The 21,983-nt window shown below is 42.5% G+C and overlaps 1 protein-coding gene across 1 annotated transcript in view; it reads left to right on the forward strand.

The window, feature by feature from the left end:
• Nucleotides 1-9,830: 9,830 nt before the first annotated feature.
• pias1a (protein inhibitor of activated STAT, 1a) overlaps nt 9,831-21,983 on the forward strand; it is a 153,035-nt gene continuing 140,882 nt past the window's right edge. The window contains exon 1 of the mRNA XM_060911995.1: nt 9,831-9,870. Coding sequence (XP_060767978.1) covers nt 9,847-9,870 — 24 coding nt within the window. The 5' untranslated portion in view covers nt 9,831-9,846. The remainder of the gene's footprint in view (nt 9,871-21,983) is intronic.

Genomic DNA, 21,983 nt, shown 5'->3' on the forward strand with positions numbered 1-21,983 from the left:
ATCCAATATTACATATCTGTGAGTGGCAAAAGTATGTGAACCTTTGCTTTCAGTATCTGGTGTGACCTCCTTGTGCAGCAATAACTGCAACTAAACGTTTCCGGTAACTGTTGATCAGTCCTGCACACCGGCTTGGAGGAATTTTAGCCCATTCCTCCGTACAGAACAGCTTCAACTCTGGGATGTTGGTGGGTTTCCTCACATGAACTGCTCACTTCAGGTCCTTCCGCAACATTTGATTGGATTAAGGTCAGGACTTTGATTTGGCCATTCCAAAACATTAACTTTATTCTTCTTTAACCATTCTTTGGTAGAACGACTTGTGTGCTTAGGGTCGTTGTCTTGCTGCATGACCCACCTTCTCTTGAGATTCAGTTCATGGACAGATGTCCTGACATTTTCCTTTAGAATTCGCTGGTATAATTCAGAATTCATTGTTCCATCAATGATGGCAAGCCGTCCTGGCCCAGATGCAGCAAAACAGGCCCAAACCATGATACTACCACCACCATGTTTCACAGATGGGATAAGGTTCTTATGCTGGAATGCAGTGTTTTCCTTTCTCCAAACATAACGCTTCTCATTTAAACCAAAAAGTTCTATTTTGGTCTCATCCATCCACAAAACATTTTTCCAATAGCCTTCTGGCTTGTCCACATGATCTTTAGCAAACTGCAGACGAGCAGCAATGTTCTTTTTGGAGGGCAGTGGCTTTCTCCTTGCAACCCTACCATGCACACCATTGTTGTTCAGTGTTCTCCTGATGGTGGACTCATGAACATTAACATTAGCCAATGTGAGAGAGGCCTTCATTTGCTTAGAAGTTACCCTGGGGTCCTTTGTAACTTCGCCAACTTTTACACGCCTTGATCTTGGAGTGATCTTTGTTGGTCGACCACTTCTGAGGAGGGTAACAATGGTCTTGAATTTCCTCCATTTGTATACAATCTGTCTGACTGTGGATTGGTGGAGTCCAAACTCTTTAGAGATGGTTTTGTAACCTTTTCCAGCCTGATGAGCATCAACGCTTTTTCTGAGGTCCTCAGAAATCTCCTTTGTTCGTGCCATGATACACTTCCACAAACATGTGTTGTGAAGATCAGACTTTGATAGATCCCTGTTCTTTAAATAAAACAGGGTGCCCACTCACACCTGATTGTCATCCCATTGATTGAAAACACCGGACTCTAATTTCACCTTCAAATTAACTGCTAATCCTAGTGGTTCCCATACTTTTGCCACTCACAGATATGTAATATTGGATCATTTCCCTCAATAAATAAATGACCAAGTATAATATTTCTGTCTCATTTGTTTAACTGGGTTCTCTTTATCTACTTTTAGGACTTGTGTGAAAATCTGATGATGTTTTAGGTCATATTTATGCAGAAATATAGAAAATTCTAAAGGGTTCACAAACTTTCAAGCACCACCGTAACATCTCTTAATCTGAGCTGTAGCAAGAGATTTTTTTCCCTGATACACTTGGTTAAGCCAAGAACCATGAAAAGTTCTTTAGTTGTCCTTCTGAAGGAAGTACTTGAATGGTCCATGTAGAAGCCTCCCACTGAGGGAGTATATTATGATACTCAGTACATCTCAAGAAGCTGGTAAACATAGATGACTTTATGGTGGTAAAATAATAAATATTAAAAATCATTTACAGCTACAACATTCATTCATTTTCAATACCACTTATCTACTTGATCCAATCCCAGCTGACACTGGGTGAGAGATGGGGTTCACCCTGGAGAGGTTGCTCGTCTGTCACAGAGCTAACACAGAGATGAACAACCATTCACACATACGTTCACACCTATGGCAATTTAGAATAGCCAGTTGACCGAATCTGCATGGCTTTGGACTGTTGGAGGAAACTGGAGCACCTGGAGGAAACCCACACAGTCACGAGGAGAACATACGAACTCCATACAGAATGGCCCTGGTTGACCAGCAAGTTTGAGCACAGACTGCTTGCTGTGAGGTGACAGCATTGTGCCGCCACAGTGACAACATCTATAATTTTAAGTTCAGTCGTCTTGATTCACTTATTATAAGACCTCAAAAATGTTGACGCTTAAATTGGTTATGATATACGCAGGATGGGGCGGCATGGTGGTATAGTAGTTAGCGCTGTTGCCTCACAGCAAGAAGGTCCGGGTTCGAGCCCCGTGGCCGGCGAGGGCCTTTCTGTGCGGAGTTTGCATGTTCTCCCCGTGTCCGCGTGGGTTTCCTCCGGGTGCTCCGGTTTCCCCCACAGTCCAAAGACATGCAGGTTAGGTTAACTGGTGACTCTAAATTGAGCGTAGGTGTGAATGTGAGTGTGAATGGTTGTCTGTGTCTATGTGTCAGCCCTGTGATGACCTGGCGACTTGTCCAGGGTGTACCCCGCCTTTCGCCCGTAGTCAGCTGGGATAGGCTCCAGCTTGCCTGCGACCCTGTAGAACAGGATAAAGCGGCTAGAGATAATGAGATGAGATGAGATACGCAGGATGGGACGGTGGTGTAGTGGTTGACGCTGTCGCCTCACAGCAAGAAGGTTCAAACCTCACGGCCGACGGGGGCTTTTCTGTGTAGAGTTTGCGTGTTCTTCTGATGCCTGTGTGGGTTTCATCTGGGTACTCCGGTTTCCTCTGACGTTTCAGAGCCATGCAGATTAGGTAAAAATACCCAAACACTGGGGTTGCACAAGCCAGTGCATGCTTAGTGCGGGGCCCAAGCCTGGATAGTGGGGAGGGTTACGTCAGGAAGGGCATCTGGTGTAAAAACGTAGGCCAAATCAAATATGCAGATCGTGATGATCTGCTGTGGTGCAGCTGAAAGAACAAGAAGAAATACATATGGTTATGATATAAAGGTTAGCAAAAGTGAAACTTCAAGATTAAAAAAAATCTTAAAGGGGAACTGAAGGCAAATTTTTTATTACCAAAATTCTATTTATCTCATTTTATAAAATGTACGACTGCATTTCTGACAGCTATTTTGTCACTGTTATGAGTGTTTGAAATACGCTCTGTAATATATCAGTCCATATGTCAAAGCAATGGCCGTAAACGAGATTCGCTGAGACCTGTGCGAGACTTCGTAAGACAGAAGTAAAATGTACAGCGGAAATCAAAGTGACCAACATCTGCCAATGTTGTCAAAAGACACACATGCCCTCCTTTGAATGCTGGCGTAATCAAGCCGGAAGTTTTCCCTGTGTCTGAAATCACTCCCTACTCACTATACAGGGCACTATATAGTGGGGACGCCATTTTGTAGTGCTGTCCAAAACCTTAGTGAGGATTATGTGGGAAATACGCTCAGTATAATATGTATTTATCACAAAAATACATGCATGTATTTATTATTTTGAAAACCCACCAGCTGCCTGATCTAGCACGTTTTAATTGTGTGACAGTGATGACGTAAATACCAGCGCGACGGACTCGTCCTTATCCTGTCATCTTTCCAACTCTTCTCAGTTGGTTCAAAGTCATATGGAATAATCTCCATGTCACGTATGCGAGGGAGGCGGATGTATGTGCAGAAGTATACAGTTTAATAAAGTGCAGAATATACAGGATGGCGGCACGGTGGTGTAGTGGTTAGCGCTGCTGCCTCACAGCAAGAAGGTCCGGGTTCGAGCCCCGGGGCCGGTGAGGGCCTTTCTGTGTGGAGTTTGCATGTTCTCCCCGTGTCCGTGTGGGTTTCCTCCGGGTGCTCCGGTTTCCCCCACAGTCCAAAGACATGCAGGTTAGGTTAACTGGTGACTCTAAATTGACCGTAGGTGTGAATGTGAGTGTGAATGGTTGTCTGTGTCTATGTGTCAGCCCTGTGATGACCTGGCGACTTGTCCAGGGTGTACCCCGCCTTTCGCCCGTAGTCAGCTGGGATAGGCTCCAGCTTGCCTGCGACCCTGTAGAAGGATAAAGCGGCTAGAGATAATGAGATGAGATGAGATGAGATGAATATACAGGATATACAGTGAGACAATGTATGCACAGGCAAACAATCCAAAACAGCAGGCTCGATCAAAAACGAGAGTACAGACAAAAGGGTCTGTCAAGGCGCAAACAGTACATCGAAGGCTAAGCGAGGACAAGAACGAGAAACAGGCACAAGGATCGTGAAACAGGAAATCAAGACAACGGGTAGAAAGGCTCTGTAATGTGTACATGCGTATAGTAATACTTCGCGATGCAAATGCATCAGCACAGTCCTTAAATAGGCAAACACACAGTTCCTTAATTGAGCTCAGGTGCGCCTTGTTCACGACGTGCGTGGTGAAGTCCACTCGGTGCACGCGCAGCCCGAGGCGCACCTTCAGGTGCACGCGCCACAACGCACAGGACTGACATGAAGCTGGCAAATCTCGAAATTAATCTAAATTGGAATGATATGGCGATCTGGCCGCTGTCAGACGCGCAGCTTGTGAAAAGGCAAGGCAGGCAACTGCTTGGGGCCCCCTGGCCCAGGGGCCCCCCAAGAGTCGGCGCCTGAGGGCTTATTTATTTTGTTTTTTATTGTTTTTATTGTTCTTTACCATTGTATTTTCACATTTGGAATTTAAAAAACTTTGGTTTCATACATTTTTCGTTGGTGTCAGATTATTTATAACATATTGGTGATGAACACTGGTCAGAAGGGCCCCCTGGAAATTTTTGCTTGGGGCCACAGCAGACTCTAGAATCGCCTCTGGCCGCTGTGTAAACAGTTTTCAAAATGGTGGCGCTGACACTTCACGTTTAAAGTCTCGCACAAGTCTCGTGAAGATCGCGCGGATAAGCGACGCCTGCCGTGGACCAAACAAACTACATTCAACATGGCCGATAAGTGTAATATAATATGCCAATACGAGTCACGATATAAGGTCAATAAAACCAAAAACGCAAATGAATAACCCGTTAATTAAGAAATAAAGCAAGTTTAAAAATGACTTCGGTTCCCCTTTAATCAGGAAATATTGAGTTGCACAGGCTACAAGTAGCAGTATGAATTGACAGGCAACAACACATGGGTTATCAGCACAATTTCTCAAGCCTGAGTATATACATAGAGAGTTTATGAAACAAATAAACCCTCTATACTTTTCAAATGGAGTCGCTGAGCTTTCAATTATTGCCCTTATTTGTAATTTAGTTTACTTCGAATAATGTTAGGGGCGGCACGGTGGTGTAGTGGTTAGCGCTGTTGCCTCACAGCAAGAAGGTCCGGGTTCGAGCCCCGTGGCCGGTGAGGGCCTTTCTGTGTGGAGTTTGCATGTTCTCCCCGTGTCTGCGTGGGTTTCCTCCGGGTGCTCCGGTTTCCCCCACAGTCCAAAGACATGCAGGTTAGGTTAACTGGTGACTCTAAATTGACCGTAGGTGTGAATGTGAGTGTGAATGGTTGTCTGTGTCTATGTGTCAGCCCTGTGATGACCTGGCGACTTGTCCAGGGTGTACCCCGCCTTTCGCCCATAGTCAGCTGGGATAGGCTCCAGCTTGCTTGCGACCCTGTAGAACAGGATAAAGCGGCGAGAGATAATGAGATGAGATGAATAATGTTACTTTTTGGTGCTCATAATAAAAACAATGCTGCCATCTAGTGGATATATAATGAAGTACAGTATGTAAAGTGTTTACAAAGTCATTACAAATCAAATCCTGCAATCAAACTCACTGATCCATCCTGGTTCAGATTAGGAGAGTTTATAAAATGGATAGTGACAGCTCAGGGTGCAAAATAATACAGAACTTCTGACAAGAAGAGTCATTAGGATTCACACCATCTGAACACATGGCCTACAGGAGAGATCATCTGCTTTCAAGTAATTCATTCACACCAGCCCGCGTGTAACAGTGAGATGCAGTTAGTAGAATGTATGTAGGTATTTTACCTGTAGCAAATCTAGACACCTAAACAAAATCGAAAAATATTTGCAATGATTAACTTTTTAAATTAATTATCAGAACAGTATGGCTAAGACCATTACTGAAATACATTTTATATGCCGATGGCTGAAATCTGTTTGTAAGCCAAAGGTAATTAGTGAAGTTAGTGTCTATGTAGAAATGCATTTTTAAATGAATCATTTTAATTTAAAAACAAGCTTTTTTCTTAAAAATGAAATGTTTTCCCATATACTAGTACATCTCAAAATACTGGAATATGGCAAAAAAGCTAAAGTCAGGGTCGCAGGCAAGTTGGAGCCTATCCCAGCTGACTATTGGCGAGAGGCAGGGTACACCCTGGACAAGTCGTCAGGTTATCGCAGGGCTGACATATAGAGACAAACAACCATTCACACCTACAGTCAATTTAGAGCCACCAATTAGCCTAACCTGCACGTCTTTGGACTGTTGGGGAAACCGGAGCACCCGGAGGAAACCCATGCAGACACGGGGGGAACATGCAAACTCCACACAGAAAGGCCCTCACTGGCCACGAACCCAGGACCTTCTTGCTGCGAGGTGACAGTGCTAACCACTACACCACCATGCCGCCCTAATTTTTTTCACAATTTAATTCAAAAAGGTAAACTTTAATATATTCTATATTCATTCCATGTAAAGTAAAATGTTTCAAGCCTTTTTAATTTTCATTCTGAAGGAGAGAAAGAACTGAACTGTTGCTCAGTGGACTTGATAAAACACAGTGAACCAACACCAGCAGATGACATGGCAACCCAAATCATCACAGACCACAGAAACTTCACACTGGACTTCAAACACCTTGGATTCTGTGCCTCTCCAGTCTTCCTACAGACTTGAGGACCTTGATTTCCAAATGAAATGCAAAATTTACTTTCATCTGAAAAGAGGACTTTGGACCACTGAGCAACAGTCCAGTTCTTTCTCTCCTTTGCCCAGGTAAGACGCTTCTGACATTATCTCCAGTTCAGGAGTGGCTTGATATTAGGAATGAAACAGTTGTAGCCCCTTTCCTGAAGACATCTCTGTGTGGTGGCTCTTGATGCACTGACACCAGCCTCAGTCCACTCCTTGTGAAGCTCTCCAAAGTTCTTGAATCGACTTTTCTTGACAATCATCTCAAGACTGTGGTTATCACTGTTGCTTGCGCACCTTTTCCAGCCAGCCTTTTCAGCAATGACCTTCTGTAGCTTGCCCTCCTTGTGGAGGGTGTCGATAATCATCTTCTGGACAACTGTCAAGTCAGCAGACTTCCCCATGACTGTGGTTGTGTGTACTGAACGAGATCAAGAGATACACAGTATTTATGCTGTTTTACTCAAACTTGAGATTAATGACTCCAAAATTTGAGATACTAGAATTCTGATTTTCATGAACTATAATTATGAAAATTAAAACAAACAAGTTGAAATATTTCACTTTATCTGTAATGAATATAGAATATATGAAATTTCACCTTTTTGAATTAAATCATAAAAATGAACTTTTTCACGCCTGCTTACAGAGCCAATATTATTTGATTACGTCATTATGGCATTAATGTTGTACTGTTTAGACTGAATTCTAATGAAGACCATAACATTATTAGGAGAAAAGCAAAGGTGTGTTGGTTCTCTGAGTTCTGTGAGGATTAAAGAATTAGATTAGATTAGATTAGATTAGATTAGATTAGATTAGATTAGATTAGATTAGATTAGATTAGATTAGATTAGATTAGATTAGATTAGATTAAGCTTTATTGTAATTGTGCAGAGTCCAGGCACAAAGCCACTCAAATACAATTAGCATTTAATCAAAAGTGCAAAAGTATTATATCTGTATTATTTTATTACATCTGTATTACTATATTATTAAATTTGTATTATTTACAGATATAAGTACTAAAACATCATTATCTTCTTTTCCAGCACCGTTATCAGGTTGGCGTGCATGTGGACCCTATTGATCCACATGTCATATTAATTGGAACATAGTTTTATGCCAGCTGCCTTCCTGCCACAGGCCTTCCATTTCTGGGCTTGGGAAACGACCATTCACACACACAGGAAATTCGGAGAAGCCAGTTAACCTAACTGCATGTCTTTGAACGGTGCAAACTCCACACAGAAAGGCCTCTGTTGGCCACTGGGCTCGAACCCAGAACCTTCTTGTTCGAAGGTTCACCAGCCTAAGTACTAAAGCATAAGTGATGCTATTACAATCCATCCATCCATTATCTGTAGCCGCTTATCCTGTTCTACAGGGTCGCAGCAAGCTGGAACCTATCCCAGCTGACTATGGGTGAAAGGCGGGGTACACCCTGGACAAGTCGCCAGGTCATCGCAGGGCTGACACATAGACACAGACAACCATTCACACTCACATTCACACCTACGGTCAATTTAGAGCCACCAATTAGCCTAACCTGCATGTCTTTGGACTGTGGGGGAAACCGGAGCACCCGGAGGAAACCCACGCAGACACGGGGAGAACATACAAACTCCACACAGAAAGGCCCTTGTCGGCCACTGGGCTTGAACCCAGGACCTTCTTGCTGTGAGGCAACAGTACTAACCACTACACCACCATGCCGTCCATGTGTATAAATATAATCTCATCTCATCTCATTATCTCTAGCCGCTTTATCCTGTTCTACAGGGTCGCAGGCAAGCTGGAGCCTATCCCAGCTGACTACGGACGAAAGGCGGGGTACACCCTGGACAAGTCGCCAGGTCATCACAGGGCTGACACATAGACACAGACAACCATTCACACCTACGGTCAATTTAGAGTCACCAGTTAACCTAACCTGCATGTCTTTGGACTGTGGGGGAAACTGGAGCACCCGGAGACGGCGAGAACATGCAAACTCCGCACAGAAAGGCCCTTGCTGGCCGCTGGACTCAAACCCAGGACCTTCTTGCTGTAAGGTGACAGCGCTAACCACTACACGACCGTGCCGCCCAAAATGACTGCATATCTTTAGCCGCTTTATCCTGTTCTACAGGGTCGCAGGCAAGCTGGAGCCTATCCCAGCTGACTACGGGTGAAAGGCGGGGTACACCCTGGACAAGTCGCCAGGTCATCACAGGGCTGACACATAGACACAGACAACATGCAAACTCCACACAGAAAGGCCCTCGTCGGCCACGGGGCTTGAACCCGGACCTTCTTGCTGTGAGGTAGCAGCGCTAACCACTACACCACCGTGCCGCCCGAAATGACTGTATGTAAAATAATAATAATCTCATCTCATTATCTCTAGCCGCTTTATCCTGTTCTACAGGGTCGCAGGCAAGCTGGAGCCTATCCCAGCTGACTACGGGCGAAAGGCGGGGTACACCCTGGACAAGTCGCCAGGTCATCACAGGGCTGACACATAGACACAGACAACCATTCACACTCACATTCACACCTACGGTCAATTTAGAGTCACCAGTTAACCTAACCTGCATGTGTTTGGACTGTGGGGGAAACCGGAGCACCCGGAGGAAACCCACGGGGAGAACATGCAAACTCCACACAGAAAGGTCCTCGCCGGGCACGGGGCTCGAACCCGGACCTTCTTGCTGTGAGGCGACAGCGCTAACCACTACACCGCCGTGCCGCCCAAAATAATAATAATAATAATTATTATTATCATTATAATTCCTTTAATTAAAAACAAATCCATAAACCCTGGTTGTTTGTTCAGAGATATGCAGTTCTTGCTGCATGTGACTCAACTCATAAATCATTTTCAAGCGGCATGAATTTCCATTCAAAGGCACTGTGTGCAGTGTACAGCGCACTCCAGCTTCACTCCTTGACTCATCAGATCACAGCTCGCTGCTGTTATTCAACAGAATTACACACGAATTGTGGGTTAATTGATTTGCGTCAATTGGGGGGCTCGTGCGCTATGACGCCCTCGAGCCGCGCGTGGCCCTCACGTGACCGGCCTACGTCACGGCCTGCGCTAGGGAACTACAAGATGGCGGAGAGCGCGGAACTGAAGGTAAAACCCTGCGCTCCGTTTGCGCTGAAAATGGGCAGATAAGGAGTCGTTTTGGGCGTGAATGAGTGCACCCGGTGCTTATTTACAGCTTTTAAATTTGACTTTGAGCTGTGTTTGTTTTTCCGGACGACGCAGAAGTTAATATTAGAGACTTGTGCCGCTCGTCAGTTCTTGTTGGAGCCCGAGCAGCTCCTCTCGCTTTACCATGTTACTGGCTGAATCCCAAATGGCTCCTTGTGGGACATATAGTGCACTACTATGCCGTTATTTCACACCCTGTGTAGTGGACTATTATAGGGAGAAGCGAGCCAATTGGGATTCAGCCAAGTGTTGATGTTGAGAGAGAGCTGTCCGGGTTTTCTCCGTGTAGCTTCCAGGTGTTTTTTTTTTTATTTTTATTATTATTAATTTTTTTATTTTTGCATATTTAAAATAAGTTTTTTTTTTATCACATTCATATGATTCAGGACGACAGAGAAATGTTTTCATACCTTGTGGAATAATTTAAGTGCTTTAATTGGTGGTTGCATCATTTTTTATTATTATTATTATTGTTATTGTTGTTATTATTATTATTATTATTATTATTATTATTTACATTGTAATAGAAAGCAGCATCAGTTTGGCTCATACACTGTACTCTGATAACATTACTGCCTGCTAGAGGGCTCCATCTTAGGATCAGCAAAAAATAACCAGCACTTTACATTTTCTCCTGTTCATCTTGAACATCATATTTTGTGTTTACTGAAGTGTTTTTATATGTGTTGTGAACAAGTGACGCACCGTGGAATAAACTGTGTGATGCTGATGGTGATTTCGGATCAGTCCTTCTGTCTAAACAGCTTCAGAGGACGAAGCTTCAGTAGAAGAAACATTTCACTTCAGAAATTTCTTACAAGCGGGCGGCACGGTGGTGTAGTGGTTAGCGCTGTCGCCTCACAGCAAGAAGGTCCGGGTTCGAGCCCTGTGGCCGGTGAGGGCCTTTCTGTGTGGTTTGCATGTTCTCCCCGTGGGTTTCCTCCGGGTGCTCTGGTTTCCCCCACAGCCCAAAGACATGCAGGTTAGGTTAACTGGTCACTCTAAATTGACCGTAGGTGTGAATGGTTGTCTGTGTCTATGTGTCAGCCCTGTGATGACCTGGCGACTTGTCCAGGGTGTACCCCGCCTTTCGTCCGTAGTCAGCTGGGATAGGCTCCAGCTTGCCTGCGACCCTGTAGGACAGGATAAAGCGGCTAGAGATAATGAGATGAGATGAATTTCTTACAAGCTTAAAATGGTGTCAGTTTTGGTGGGCACTTTCAGTCTTGTGTGCTCTTAATTGATTGAACATCCAGCAGTGAGCATCTGGGGGTCACTTGTTCGAGTTCTCTGGTGGTGTCGTGGTTAGTGCTGTCGCTTCACAGCAAGAAGGTTCTGGGTTCGAGTCCAGGGGTCGATGGGGATCTTTCTGTGTGGGGTTTGTATGTTGGGGTGCTCTGGTTTTCCCCCATGCGGTTTGGTTAACTGGCTACTCTAAATTATCTGTCGGTGTGAATGGTTGAGAGGAGAAAACCTGTATAATAATCCAGTACAAGGCAACAGGAAACCACTAGTGTAATTCTTCCCGAGAACCTTTGATGGCTGAAGCCGTTAGAGTGGACCTACCACCAGGCAGAACACTCAAGAAGAAGAAGAAGTTATGATGGTTGATGTTAAAGAAGAATAATATCTGATTTTGATAAAACAGACGAAGAGCATCGGTGAATTCATGAGGCTTTTGTATTTTTCATACTCAGTCTGGTGACCTGTTTCAGCGCTGAACAGGTGGTAAAGAAAACCTGTTCATTAGAAGTGTGCAGATGGGAGGTGGAAGCTCTCCTACACTGTTTCAGATCATCGACGTAACCAGTTGGTGTGTGGATATGTATGTGTGCGTGCACGTGTGCAGGCACACGTGTGTAATCACTCTTTTGCATTGCTCGGAGGTCTTGCCTGTGTGCTTGTTTGCTCGATTTCTTTAGTGTTTAGTCCAAATGTGTGTTGTCCCCCCCCGTCCCCCCCCCCCAAAAAAAGTAGTCCACAGTGTGTGTTTTGTAATCGTCCGTGTCCTTCACGCTGACCTAGTACTGTTTGTCCTTGATTTTCATTTAGTCTTGTATCTATAACAAGCAGAGCCATATGGGGAGATTAGAGAGAGGACAGATTCATCTATCCTGGATGTATTTTGTGCACAGTTTAATGCATCATATGTTTTTATCGACAACAATTTCCAGGCATGACCAGCAATCTATTCCTCCAAATTACATTTACAGCATGTGGTGGACGCTTGGATCGAGAGTGATTTACAGAATCTTAAAACAACATTCGTGCTCATTTAAGTGCTTACTATAGGGCTAGGTGTTCAGACCATGAGCTCTGTGTTGACATTTTGTTCATCTTGGCCATTTTGTTGAAGTGCCTGCTTTTCCCCACAGATGTGTGTGCCACAAGGAGAAAATTTCAGCACTAAATTATCTCCAGACGTTCACCGATAACCCGTCATATAATATAATGCAGTAATGACATGCTTCGAAATATTGACCTCAGTCTTGTGGTCTGTTTTGGAAAATGTTGGAAGCATTTTTTTTTTTAAAGATTTTTTTTGGGCTTTTTTCACCTTTATTGGATAGGACAGTGTAGAGACAGGAAATGAGCGGGGGAGAGAGAGACAGGGAGGGATCGGGAAATGACCTCGGGCCGGAATCGAACCCAGGTCCCTGGATTTATGGTATGGCGCCTTATCCACCTGAGCCACGACATTAAATGACGTTAACCTCTGTTAGCCTATCAATGCATAGGGCCTGACTAGCCTTTGGCAACACACTAAACGAATTAGCTTTCATTTTTGGCACTTTTTCTGTTTGTGTAGATGGGAAGACATACTGAGAATCCAAATCGCCAACATTTGAAATAATAATTGTTTTGAATTATTTCTTGTCTTATTTAATGAAGGTTGTAATAGAATTAGCCTACATTTGGCTTAAGCTGGATGAGACAGAGACACAATTTTATAGCCATTTGTTAAACAGCTGACAGGGAACGTAATTAACCGTTCCGGGAACAAAATTTTTTTGTTCTAACCAGTTCGGGAACGTCTATTTAATGGTGGAACCCAAAACCGGAAACGTTAAAATTCCGTTTCTGTTCGGAACGAACCAATAGGAAAAAAATTCTGGTTCAAAGCCCTGGTTTAAAGCAAGGCTTGTACTGGAAATTAATTTGCTTCCCTAAACAAGTGGCGTTTGTTAGGAACTTCAGAGAATCAACCAAAAAGTGATTGGCTATTTAGGAGCTTTACGAAAAACCGCCTTGATGAAGCTTTCTGAGCACCAGCTGTGCAAAAACTAATCAGACACTACAGCTAATATATGTGTTATTATTGATATTAAGCAATTATACAAGCAGTTATTACCTGGACTGTGAAATAAAACTTCAGCACGACAGACAAAATCGGTTGTGCTGTTGGTATTCGGTCATATGGAACTCGTATATTAAAAATCAAATACAGTGGCACATTGAAAGCAATTGGATTTCAGATATTTTGTGATTTGATTGACTGTTGATGACGGACCCGACACACATCTTGTGCTGAACGCAGGGCAGGATATGAAGAGAGCTGGATTAGATGTGTGATGATGCGAGTGTTGGGTAATGACTGATATTTAACAATTATTCACCGAAAGCAAAGTGAATATCGGTGAATAATAATTGAGACGAATTCAATGTTATTTCTAGATGTTCACTGAGCCTGAGGCGGATAATTGTTTTAGTATCAGTACACAGGTGATTATTTAACAAAAATCATTTTTTCAAACTTCAAAAGTAGCGTGCAAACGTAAAGCGCAAAGACTTGTCACATAAAATACTTTGTTTTGAAATCGATAAAATAAATCACAATTCCACCTTACCGTTGAATAGTTTTAGACCAAACTTCGTCGCATCTTTAGTGCTTTGAGGAACAGCATTTTCTTTCATCATTTCTAATTCTTCCTCACTTGCGTACGGTGACGAAGTGATTGGCCGTTATTTTGCCGAGTCGTTCGCGGTGATTATCGAGAAATAGTCCGAATTTCTCGACCAATCAGCGTGCGCGGCGGTTTCCTATAATCACTTGTGCATTTATACTATAGAGCTGTTAGTGTCATTGATTTGATGTCATTGATTTGATGATGCGTCCCTAGTTTTTCCCTTTTAGAAAACATTAGAACAGCTGGATTTGAAGGTTTCTACTTTTGGATATGTTTAAAGTGCATATCACGGGTAAATTCAGGAGCAAGGTCAATGTAATTCTCCTATTTTATATTCAACTTTGGTCAAATATCTGTCACATTTTGCATTTTGTGCAATTTTTTTTGCCTTGCGCAATACCAGAAAAATTCAGTTGAAATCAAGCCATTTGAGGCGAATTGGTCCGCCTCTGAAAAAACTTGGCGTTTGGATTTCCCGGGAAACATTGATTTTCGTGACGTCGCGTGCGGGACGCCTCCTTCTGAATCCTACGTCAGCGCTGGTTTGTTTATGAGAAAACAACCTGGTGGTTTTCTGCAAATTTCTTCAACGTTATCACGTAATTATTAAAATGGTTAACAGATGTACCGTAGGAGGGTGTAGCAACACCAATCATGATGGGATTAGTACTCATCGTTTTCCAAAAGACCGGACAATGAGAGAGAAATGGGAGCGCTTCGTGCGAGGCACCCGGAAAAAGCCGAGGACCAAGCAGAGCCGAGAAAAAGACCCAGAAAATCAGCGATTCACAAGTCGACTGTTGCCAGCGTAAGAAATAAGAGAGACTATACTCTAAATTAGGTGTTCCTATGTTTGTGTGGTACACGGATAATGTTATGTATCGACACACACAAAAGTAAACAACACGAAAGCGCTGGGCGATAATACGCTTACTTCACATGTATCAAGGGATCTGCGTGTCAGGGCTTGAGATCTTGGGACCTGTCAAACACGTTAAATGTATATCCAACCCTGCTTAGCCGATTCCATGTGTGTAGCTTATGAAATCTTTCTCCTACAGTAGCCAGTACTCTTCTAAATGAAGAAATACATAATAGTAATTAGAAAAAATATGATTTATGTAACAATAGATAGATGAGCATTGATACATGAATCCATTAGTCTGGTTAACACCAGACCTTATCACAAGTGAAATATGGTCTGGAATCCGCCTATTGAATTTCTCGTAGGGGAGGTGTGGTTTACGATTGTCAACGGCCGTTTATTGGACGTTGCGAATGTCTATCATTTGGCGTATACGTAGCCCATGGCCAATCATGGCAGTTGTACCCAGTGACGTAGTTGAAGAGGCGAAGAAAAGGAAAGAGAAAGAGAAGGCAAAACAAAAATAGACTGTAACGCCAAACGCTGTTCTTTTTTTAAAACAAACTTTCGCTCTAAACTATTCAGAACAGTGTCTAAAGCTTGATCGAAAGTTTGGTTCGTATCGCTCGCCGCCATGTTAAATGTGATCCGTAAACAGTCCCAAATAAACTACAAGCTTCCGTTTGTCGAGTAGTACGCGTCACCGTCTTTCCACCCCTCCCCACTCTCTGATTGGCTCCCTAACTCAGGCGAGCCTTTAGACCATAGTTTCCATGCTGCCTTTTCAGATCGGAACGATTGTGCAAAGCAGCATGGGATTTCCCAGGCTATGAATCCATGGGTTTAGAAGCTCAGGCAACAATTCCATATTTCAATGCAAAATCGCTAGCTGCTAAACTTGGTCTACACAGGCTGTGCACTGAAACCGTGCAAGCTCTCGCAGCCTGCCGGCGCTTCCGCACGTGACGTCACGAATCTGGCTCCAGACCTCGTTGGGATTTTTCCAGACGTGTTTTGTTCTTTTATTTTTTTCTGCTGTAGACAGATGGCCTTGTGCAAAATTACCCTTCTGGATGAGTGTGTAAAGGGACATACTTTCATATAAATAAAACACGAAATTGGTCCAGAATATGCACTTTAAAACCAGTATGATGTGATGTTCTTGGAAAAGTTCATCCCAGTATTCTCTTCACGTGATCCATGAAAGTTTGATTAAACTGTTTTTCTAAGGGAAGAGCTTCCTTTTTTTGTCGTAAGATGAGTTAATTGCTGAAAAAGACAATGTTCTGAGGGGAAAAAAAAAAAACCTGAACAATTCCACTGTATTTAATAATAATATGAATATTTATTATCAGCCCATCATCGAAGCATTGTCTTGTTCTTGGTTTGATTGTTATCACAAACGCGGCGGTTATAGCTTCCTCTCATTAAATGAACTTTGTACCGCAATGGTGTGTAGTGGGCAATTGAGAGGGAGGGGACCCGCTGCCGCCGCCGCCTCCCCCAACGCTCATCTCCTGAGCTTATTGCATTGTTTCTCTCTCCTTGACCTTTTTGTTCCCTGGAGGAATGAAGTTAATATCTGCGAGTCCTCGTCCTCAACTCGACTCCCTTTAATCGCCTCTGGTCAGGTGTAGAGTAAACACATATACTCCCATCATTCCAGGACTTTATTCCTGTTTGTTATTCCAAATCAGTCCGTCTTCATGTATCCTCCGTGTGAGGTGGCGAAAGGACAGCATGAAGTATGCATGACCATGTGGAAAAGATACGGAGGGACAGGATCTTGGAATCAATATTTCATTAGTGAACAAAAAGGAATTTGTGGAATTTTAAGCATTTAGGCGAACCATAATGGCATAAATGCCGAGCAGCTACGCTGTTGCTGCTGCAGGTGACCTCAAAAGCGAAAAGCACAATCTTATTATAACAGAGATGGAGTGGCTTTTGTGTGTCTGACTTCGTAGTTTTAAATTTTGTATCATTCGTCAAATCCGTGGCATGTGGATGAATTTTCCTGGCGAATGCAAGACGTTGTATGAAGTTGGAAATATTTTTGCTGACAGTAAATTCGTTTGTGGTTCTTCGTCTTTCTTGCAGGTTTTCATTACTAATCTCCAGCGTGTCTGTGGTAAATTAGTTTAACATAAATTAAGTCATTGCACAGATGAAAAACAGAATTCACAGCCGGCTATGATGGATGGATAGATGTATTTTTTCATATTTCGTGTCGCACATAGCCTCATGAATAAATAAATACATTCATAACATGAGGCATCATTACTTATTGTTATTTTCAGGGATGGACAAATCACTAGCCCGGGCACCCAAGACAAGCAGATTCCATGATAAGTACGTTTAGGAACCAGAAAAAGAGAAAACCTTGATTAAAAAAATCTTATTGCCTTTGGCAGAACAATCGTTTTCGTTTGATATCTCAGCTATTAAACCTCAATGAATGCTTGCAAATCCTGCAACCTGCTGAACTACATGCATCAGCCAATAAACATCTGATTAATTCATTAGTGAGTGTGAGAATATGAACACGCAGGTATGTGAAAATACTGACAAAACCACCAAGTGACAAAGTGCAGTCTGCTTACTGGGAAAAGAGAACGTGTTAAGAGAAAATGAAAACGCTCGCCAAACCACGACAGGACACGAAAGCTCATAGCTGAAATGTTCGCCAACAACTTCTGACGTTTTGTTGAATTGGAAAAACAATGTGCTACATTAGAAACTTCACTGCAAGAAGAAGATAATTAAATATTCATTTGTTTACTCTGCATTAATGCCCCTAGTGTGTATGTATAGAGGATGTGCAGTCACGTGACCCGCACGTGTGTACTCCGCCATATTGGACGGCATCAGGATTGTTTACCTTGCGCGAGCGTAATGGATCCAGGCAGTAATCCCCAAGAACATTCGGAAAATACCCCATCTACATCGCGCGATTACTTGTCTAAGGCCAAGTTTACATTAGACCGTATCTGTCTCGTTTTCTTCGCGGATGCACTGTCCGTTTACATTAAACCGCCGGGAAACGGGAATCCGCCAGGGTCCACGTATTCAATCTAGATCGTGTCTGATCCGGTGCTGTGTAAACATTGAGAATACGCGGATACGCTGTGCTGAGCTCTAGCTGGTGTCGTCATTGGACAACGTCACTGTGACATCCACCTTCCTGATTCGCTGGCGTTGGTCATGTGACGCGACTGCTGAAGAACGGCGCGGACTTCCGCCTTGTATCACCTTTCATTAAAGAGTATAAAAGTATGAAAATACTGCAAATACTGATGCAAATACTGCCCATTGTGTAGTTATGATTGTCTTTAGGCTTGCCATCCTTCCACTTGCAAGTGGTAAGTGATATGCGCTGGGATCACACACACAGCGGCTCAGTCCCGAATCATTGCTTGTGCACTTCACTCGCGCGCTCTGTGAGCTGCGCAAGGCCGGAGTGCGCACCCTCCAGAGGGCACTCGCTGTTCAGGGCGGAGTGATTTGGAGCGCAGGATTCCTGCGGAGCCGAGCGTATCCGTGTATTGGTGTTGCTGTGTGCACGCAAATCGTGTATTGGTGTTGCTGTGTGCACGCTAATCGTTTTAAAAACGTTAATCTGATGATCTGCTGATACGGTCTAATGTAAACTTGGCCTAAGTTTGTTCAGCATCTTGAAGGTGACGTGAGGCAGCGTTACATGGAAAAGTGTTCCAGGTCGGGGATTGCAGATCCGTACAACTTGCCGCAATCCTTGTTCAGGGAAATTCGGAGCTGCGGTGCCGGCGATTTGCCCGATCTGGCCTACCATGACATTTACAATTTTCTTGTTAATCGTGAACCGTGTTACACTGGCAAAGCCCTCAAAGCTTACAAGAGCCTGGAAGCTTATAAATATTTTGTTGCGGGATGGGTATCCCAACTATACCTCTGGAAGGTTCCGAAGAAGAATGTCTACTTGATAACCTCACGGATAAGTGGCATTAAGACATTTATCATAGAGACTATGCAGGACGTTTTATCGTAAGAATGTTCGAAATCTAAACTCAGTTCCAGATATGAGAAGAAAACAGTAAATCAGAAAGCTGCGCACATTTGCGCAGCTTCCGCGAAAACGTGCGCAGCTTTCTGATTTACTGTTTTCTTCTCATACTTCCTATGCTTCATGGACTGTAACGGCATTTGCTTATTTATTAATTTTAATACAGAATTTAGTCTGATGAAATTATTCAGACACTCCAACGCCCCCCCCCAAAAAAAAATCGGATCTGCACGATTCAGCCGTGAAAAAGTCGGCATCCGCCATTTGCATCCCTGTTTAAACTCATAGGTTAACCGGCTAATGAGGCTTGGTGGTCGGTCAAGATTTTTTTTTTTAGTTTTCGCCATCCCTACTATGGATTGGCCTTTCAAAGGCATATATGAGCCAAAAAGATAAAACATTGTCATAGACTAGGCCAGGGTAGTAGGGCTAGGCATAGCCATTTTAAACGTTAGAGATCAAGCCGACTGACGGCCACAAACACTGTACTGTCTAGTTTCTAAGTATGCAGTTATCATTCAATCCGAAAATCAACTTAACAGATATACTAGGAGTATTGAATTAGAAGATTACACCTACCTGATATGAAGTGTTCACTACAAATTCGGCTGGTAGAACTGGGGTACCAGTTTTCTCTTCGCACAGCGGACACCCATTTTGCGCGTCTCTCCTCGTCTGCGGGGAATCTATAAAATGACAGGCCCTCCTTTTGGCCCTGTCCTATTGGTACAACCAAATGCTGAACAAGATATAACCATTCTCGAAAGATCTACTCCCACACACTTGATAATTAGAACCGGTTCATCTAAGTTCTATGCGCGGCCATGCCGTCCAAGATGGCAGATAAACAAATATCACGTGACCTCGTGATGTCACGTGCACGCTCTCTATATATATTATGGCAGTATTATTATATTAGATGTTATATTATTACATTATTTTTCATTACCACTTTGTTTTCCAGACCATTTTTTGACCAGCACACGAGAGATTTTAATTTCCCACTTTGTTAACTAATGAATTTATCATTTGTCCCCCAATTCAGTATTAGACTGCCTTTCAGAATTTTCAAGTGTAGGTCATAAAAACAATTTTCCCCGACACCCAATTATTTTTGTTTACTGGACCAAAAGCTACTGAATTCGAATCACGGACCTCTAATTTTATTCGTTTTTTAAAATAGAACAATTAATGAATTTAAGGCCACATGACTCTAAATTCTCCGCTGTTTTTTTTTTTTTCCTGCTTCACCATGATCCAATTCAAGATACTACGTCATGCATCACGTGGTGGGCGTTCCCCGTTCGCGCAAGGCATTGTGGGATACAAATTTGAAACAGGAGAGAAAAATGGAGGACGTGTGCGAATGAAACGTGAAAGACCGACTACAGTACCAGAAAGCGAGAAGAAAAGACGTTATGTTATATACGAAGGAAAGGAAACGCAGGACCAAACTAATAAATATCGGCGGTCAGCGAGCACCTCAGTGCGATCAGCTGTTCGTTTAGTGACAGAATGATGGAACCGTCAGTGCACGGTCAAAGGTAAACCTGTAGATGACGGTAATGCAACACTGGATACCAGCTGCCGTAAAACCCAAAAGAAGAAGAAAGAGGTAAACCTGCGCATGCGCACACGGACTTCCTCTGTCTGCTTGACTGCGCGAAGCGAGTGATTTCATGCACATTATTTGCTTTAATCCCCTCAAATTAAGTAACTTCCCAGCCACAGAGTGTCCTGATATTTTTTAGATATTGCAGAAATAAACGTATCATAATGACCAAATTTCAGAGGGAACTAAATTTCACCGATTTGATTAAATCAAAAGGCCGCCTTGCTTTAAAAAAAAAAAAGTCCTTGATGGTGGCTGGGCTCATCAGGAGTCACAGAAGACAAATTTATCATTTTACTCTATCTATCTATCTATCTATCTATCTATCTATCTATCTATCTATCTATCTATCTATCTATCTAGCTAGCTAGCTAGCTAGCTAGCTAGCTATCTATCTATCTAGCTAGCTAGCTAGCTTGCTTTGGTAATTTATTTAAGTATGCTTCCAAATTTAATATCTTCATAATTAGGCATGTAATGATTCACCCAATTCATGGTTCAATTCGATTCACGATATTGAACTCATGATTAGATTTTCTCATGATATTTTTTGGAAAAAAATATTAAATGAAGAAAATTTGATTACCAAAAAATCCAAAATTTATTTACATTTAAAAAAAAATTCTTTATGAATTTAAATATTCATTTTGTTAAAGTAAAAAAATTTTTTTTTGCTTTTTCTTAATAACCATCAATAATTATTTACCCACATTTATGAAGGTTGGAGTAAAATATAATAAGCCTATGAACTGAAATATTCCTTTTATTAAAAATGAAGAATGTTAATAGCCAATACCTTTTCTTAAACTTTTATGAACAGTTGTGAAGGCTGTAGTCGGACTCGAACAGAACACAACCATCTCCGTTTTTGTTCTCTTTTCTTCAGCTCTCAGCAGTTGGTATAAAAAGCGCTCTGACTTTTTTGTTAAATCTGTTTGTACAGTCAATTACACAATCACACAACGCCTCTTTCTCATTTTAGATCTGTTTTATTTAAATGTATTTTCGCGGCATTAGAGCTGTGTTACTTCTGCCTCAGGTGACGTCACGCTCATTCCTGCTACTGTACATTATTGCCCTCTGCTGTCTAAACAACACAGTCACAGCTCGGAAAAATTAAGACATTAGGCAGCCTGATAATAATCGTGATTCATTTTTTTTATTTCAACAATTCAAATCGTCATAAATTTGTATCACGATTTATAGTCACACAATATATTATTCCATGCCTATTCAAGATTTGAAGTTCAGGAAGTGTTATGTTGATGATTAAACACATCCCAAAAGATAGTTTCTTTGTCTTAAAATACAGTATTGTGTTAATACCATAAACCAGGATAAAAGCTTAAGTAAACCTCATGATCTTGATGCGTAATATGGAAACATGGCGAGAGTCTGAGATCGGTGTGGAGATCTGTGTTATGGTTCCATTTGCCTACGTGTATCAGGTGAAAGTTGAAATCGGTGTTTTTCTACCTTATTGATTCACCTCAGATTCATCAGAAAGAGGAAATGATTCAGTGTATAATTCTGTGAGCATATGGGTGATTTCCGTTGTTCATTTTATTTGAAAGGCCATGTCTGAGATTTTAAAGCTGTGCGTAC

The sequence above is a fragment of the Neoarius graeffei genome, chromosome 27 (assembly GCF_027579695.1).
Source record: "Neoarius graeffei isolate fNeoGra1 chromosome 27, fNeoGra1.pri, whole genome shotgun sequence".
NCBI classification, from domain to species: domain Eukaryota; kingdom Metazoa; phylum Chordata; class Actinopteri; order Siluriformes; family Ariidae; genus Neoarius; species Neoarius graeffei.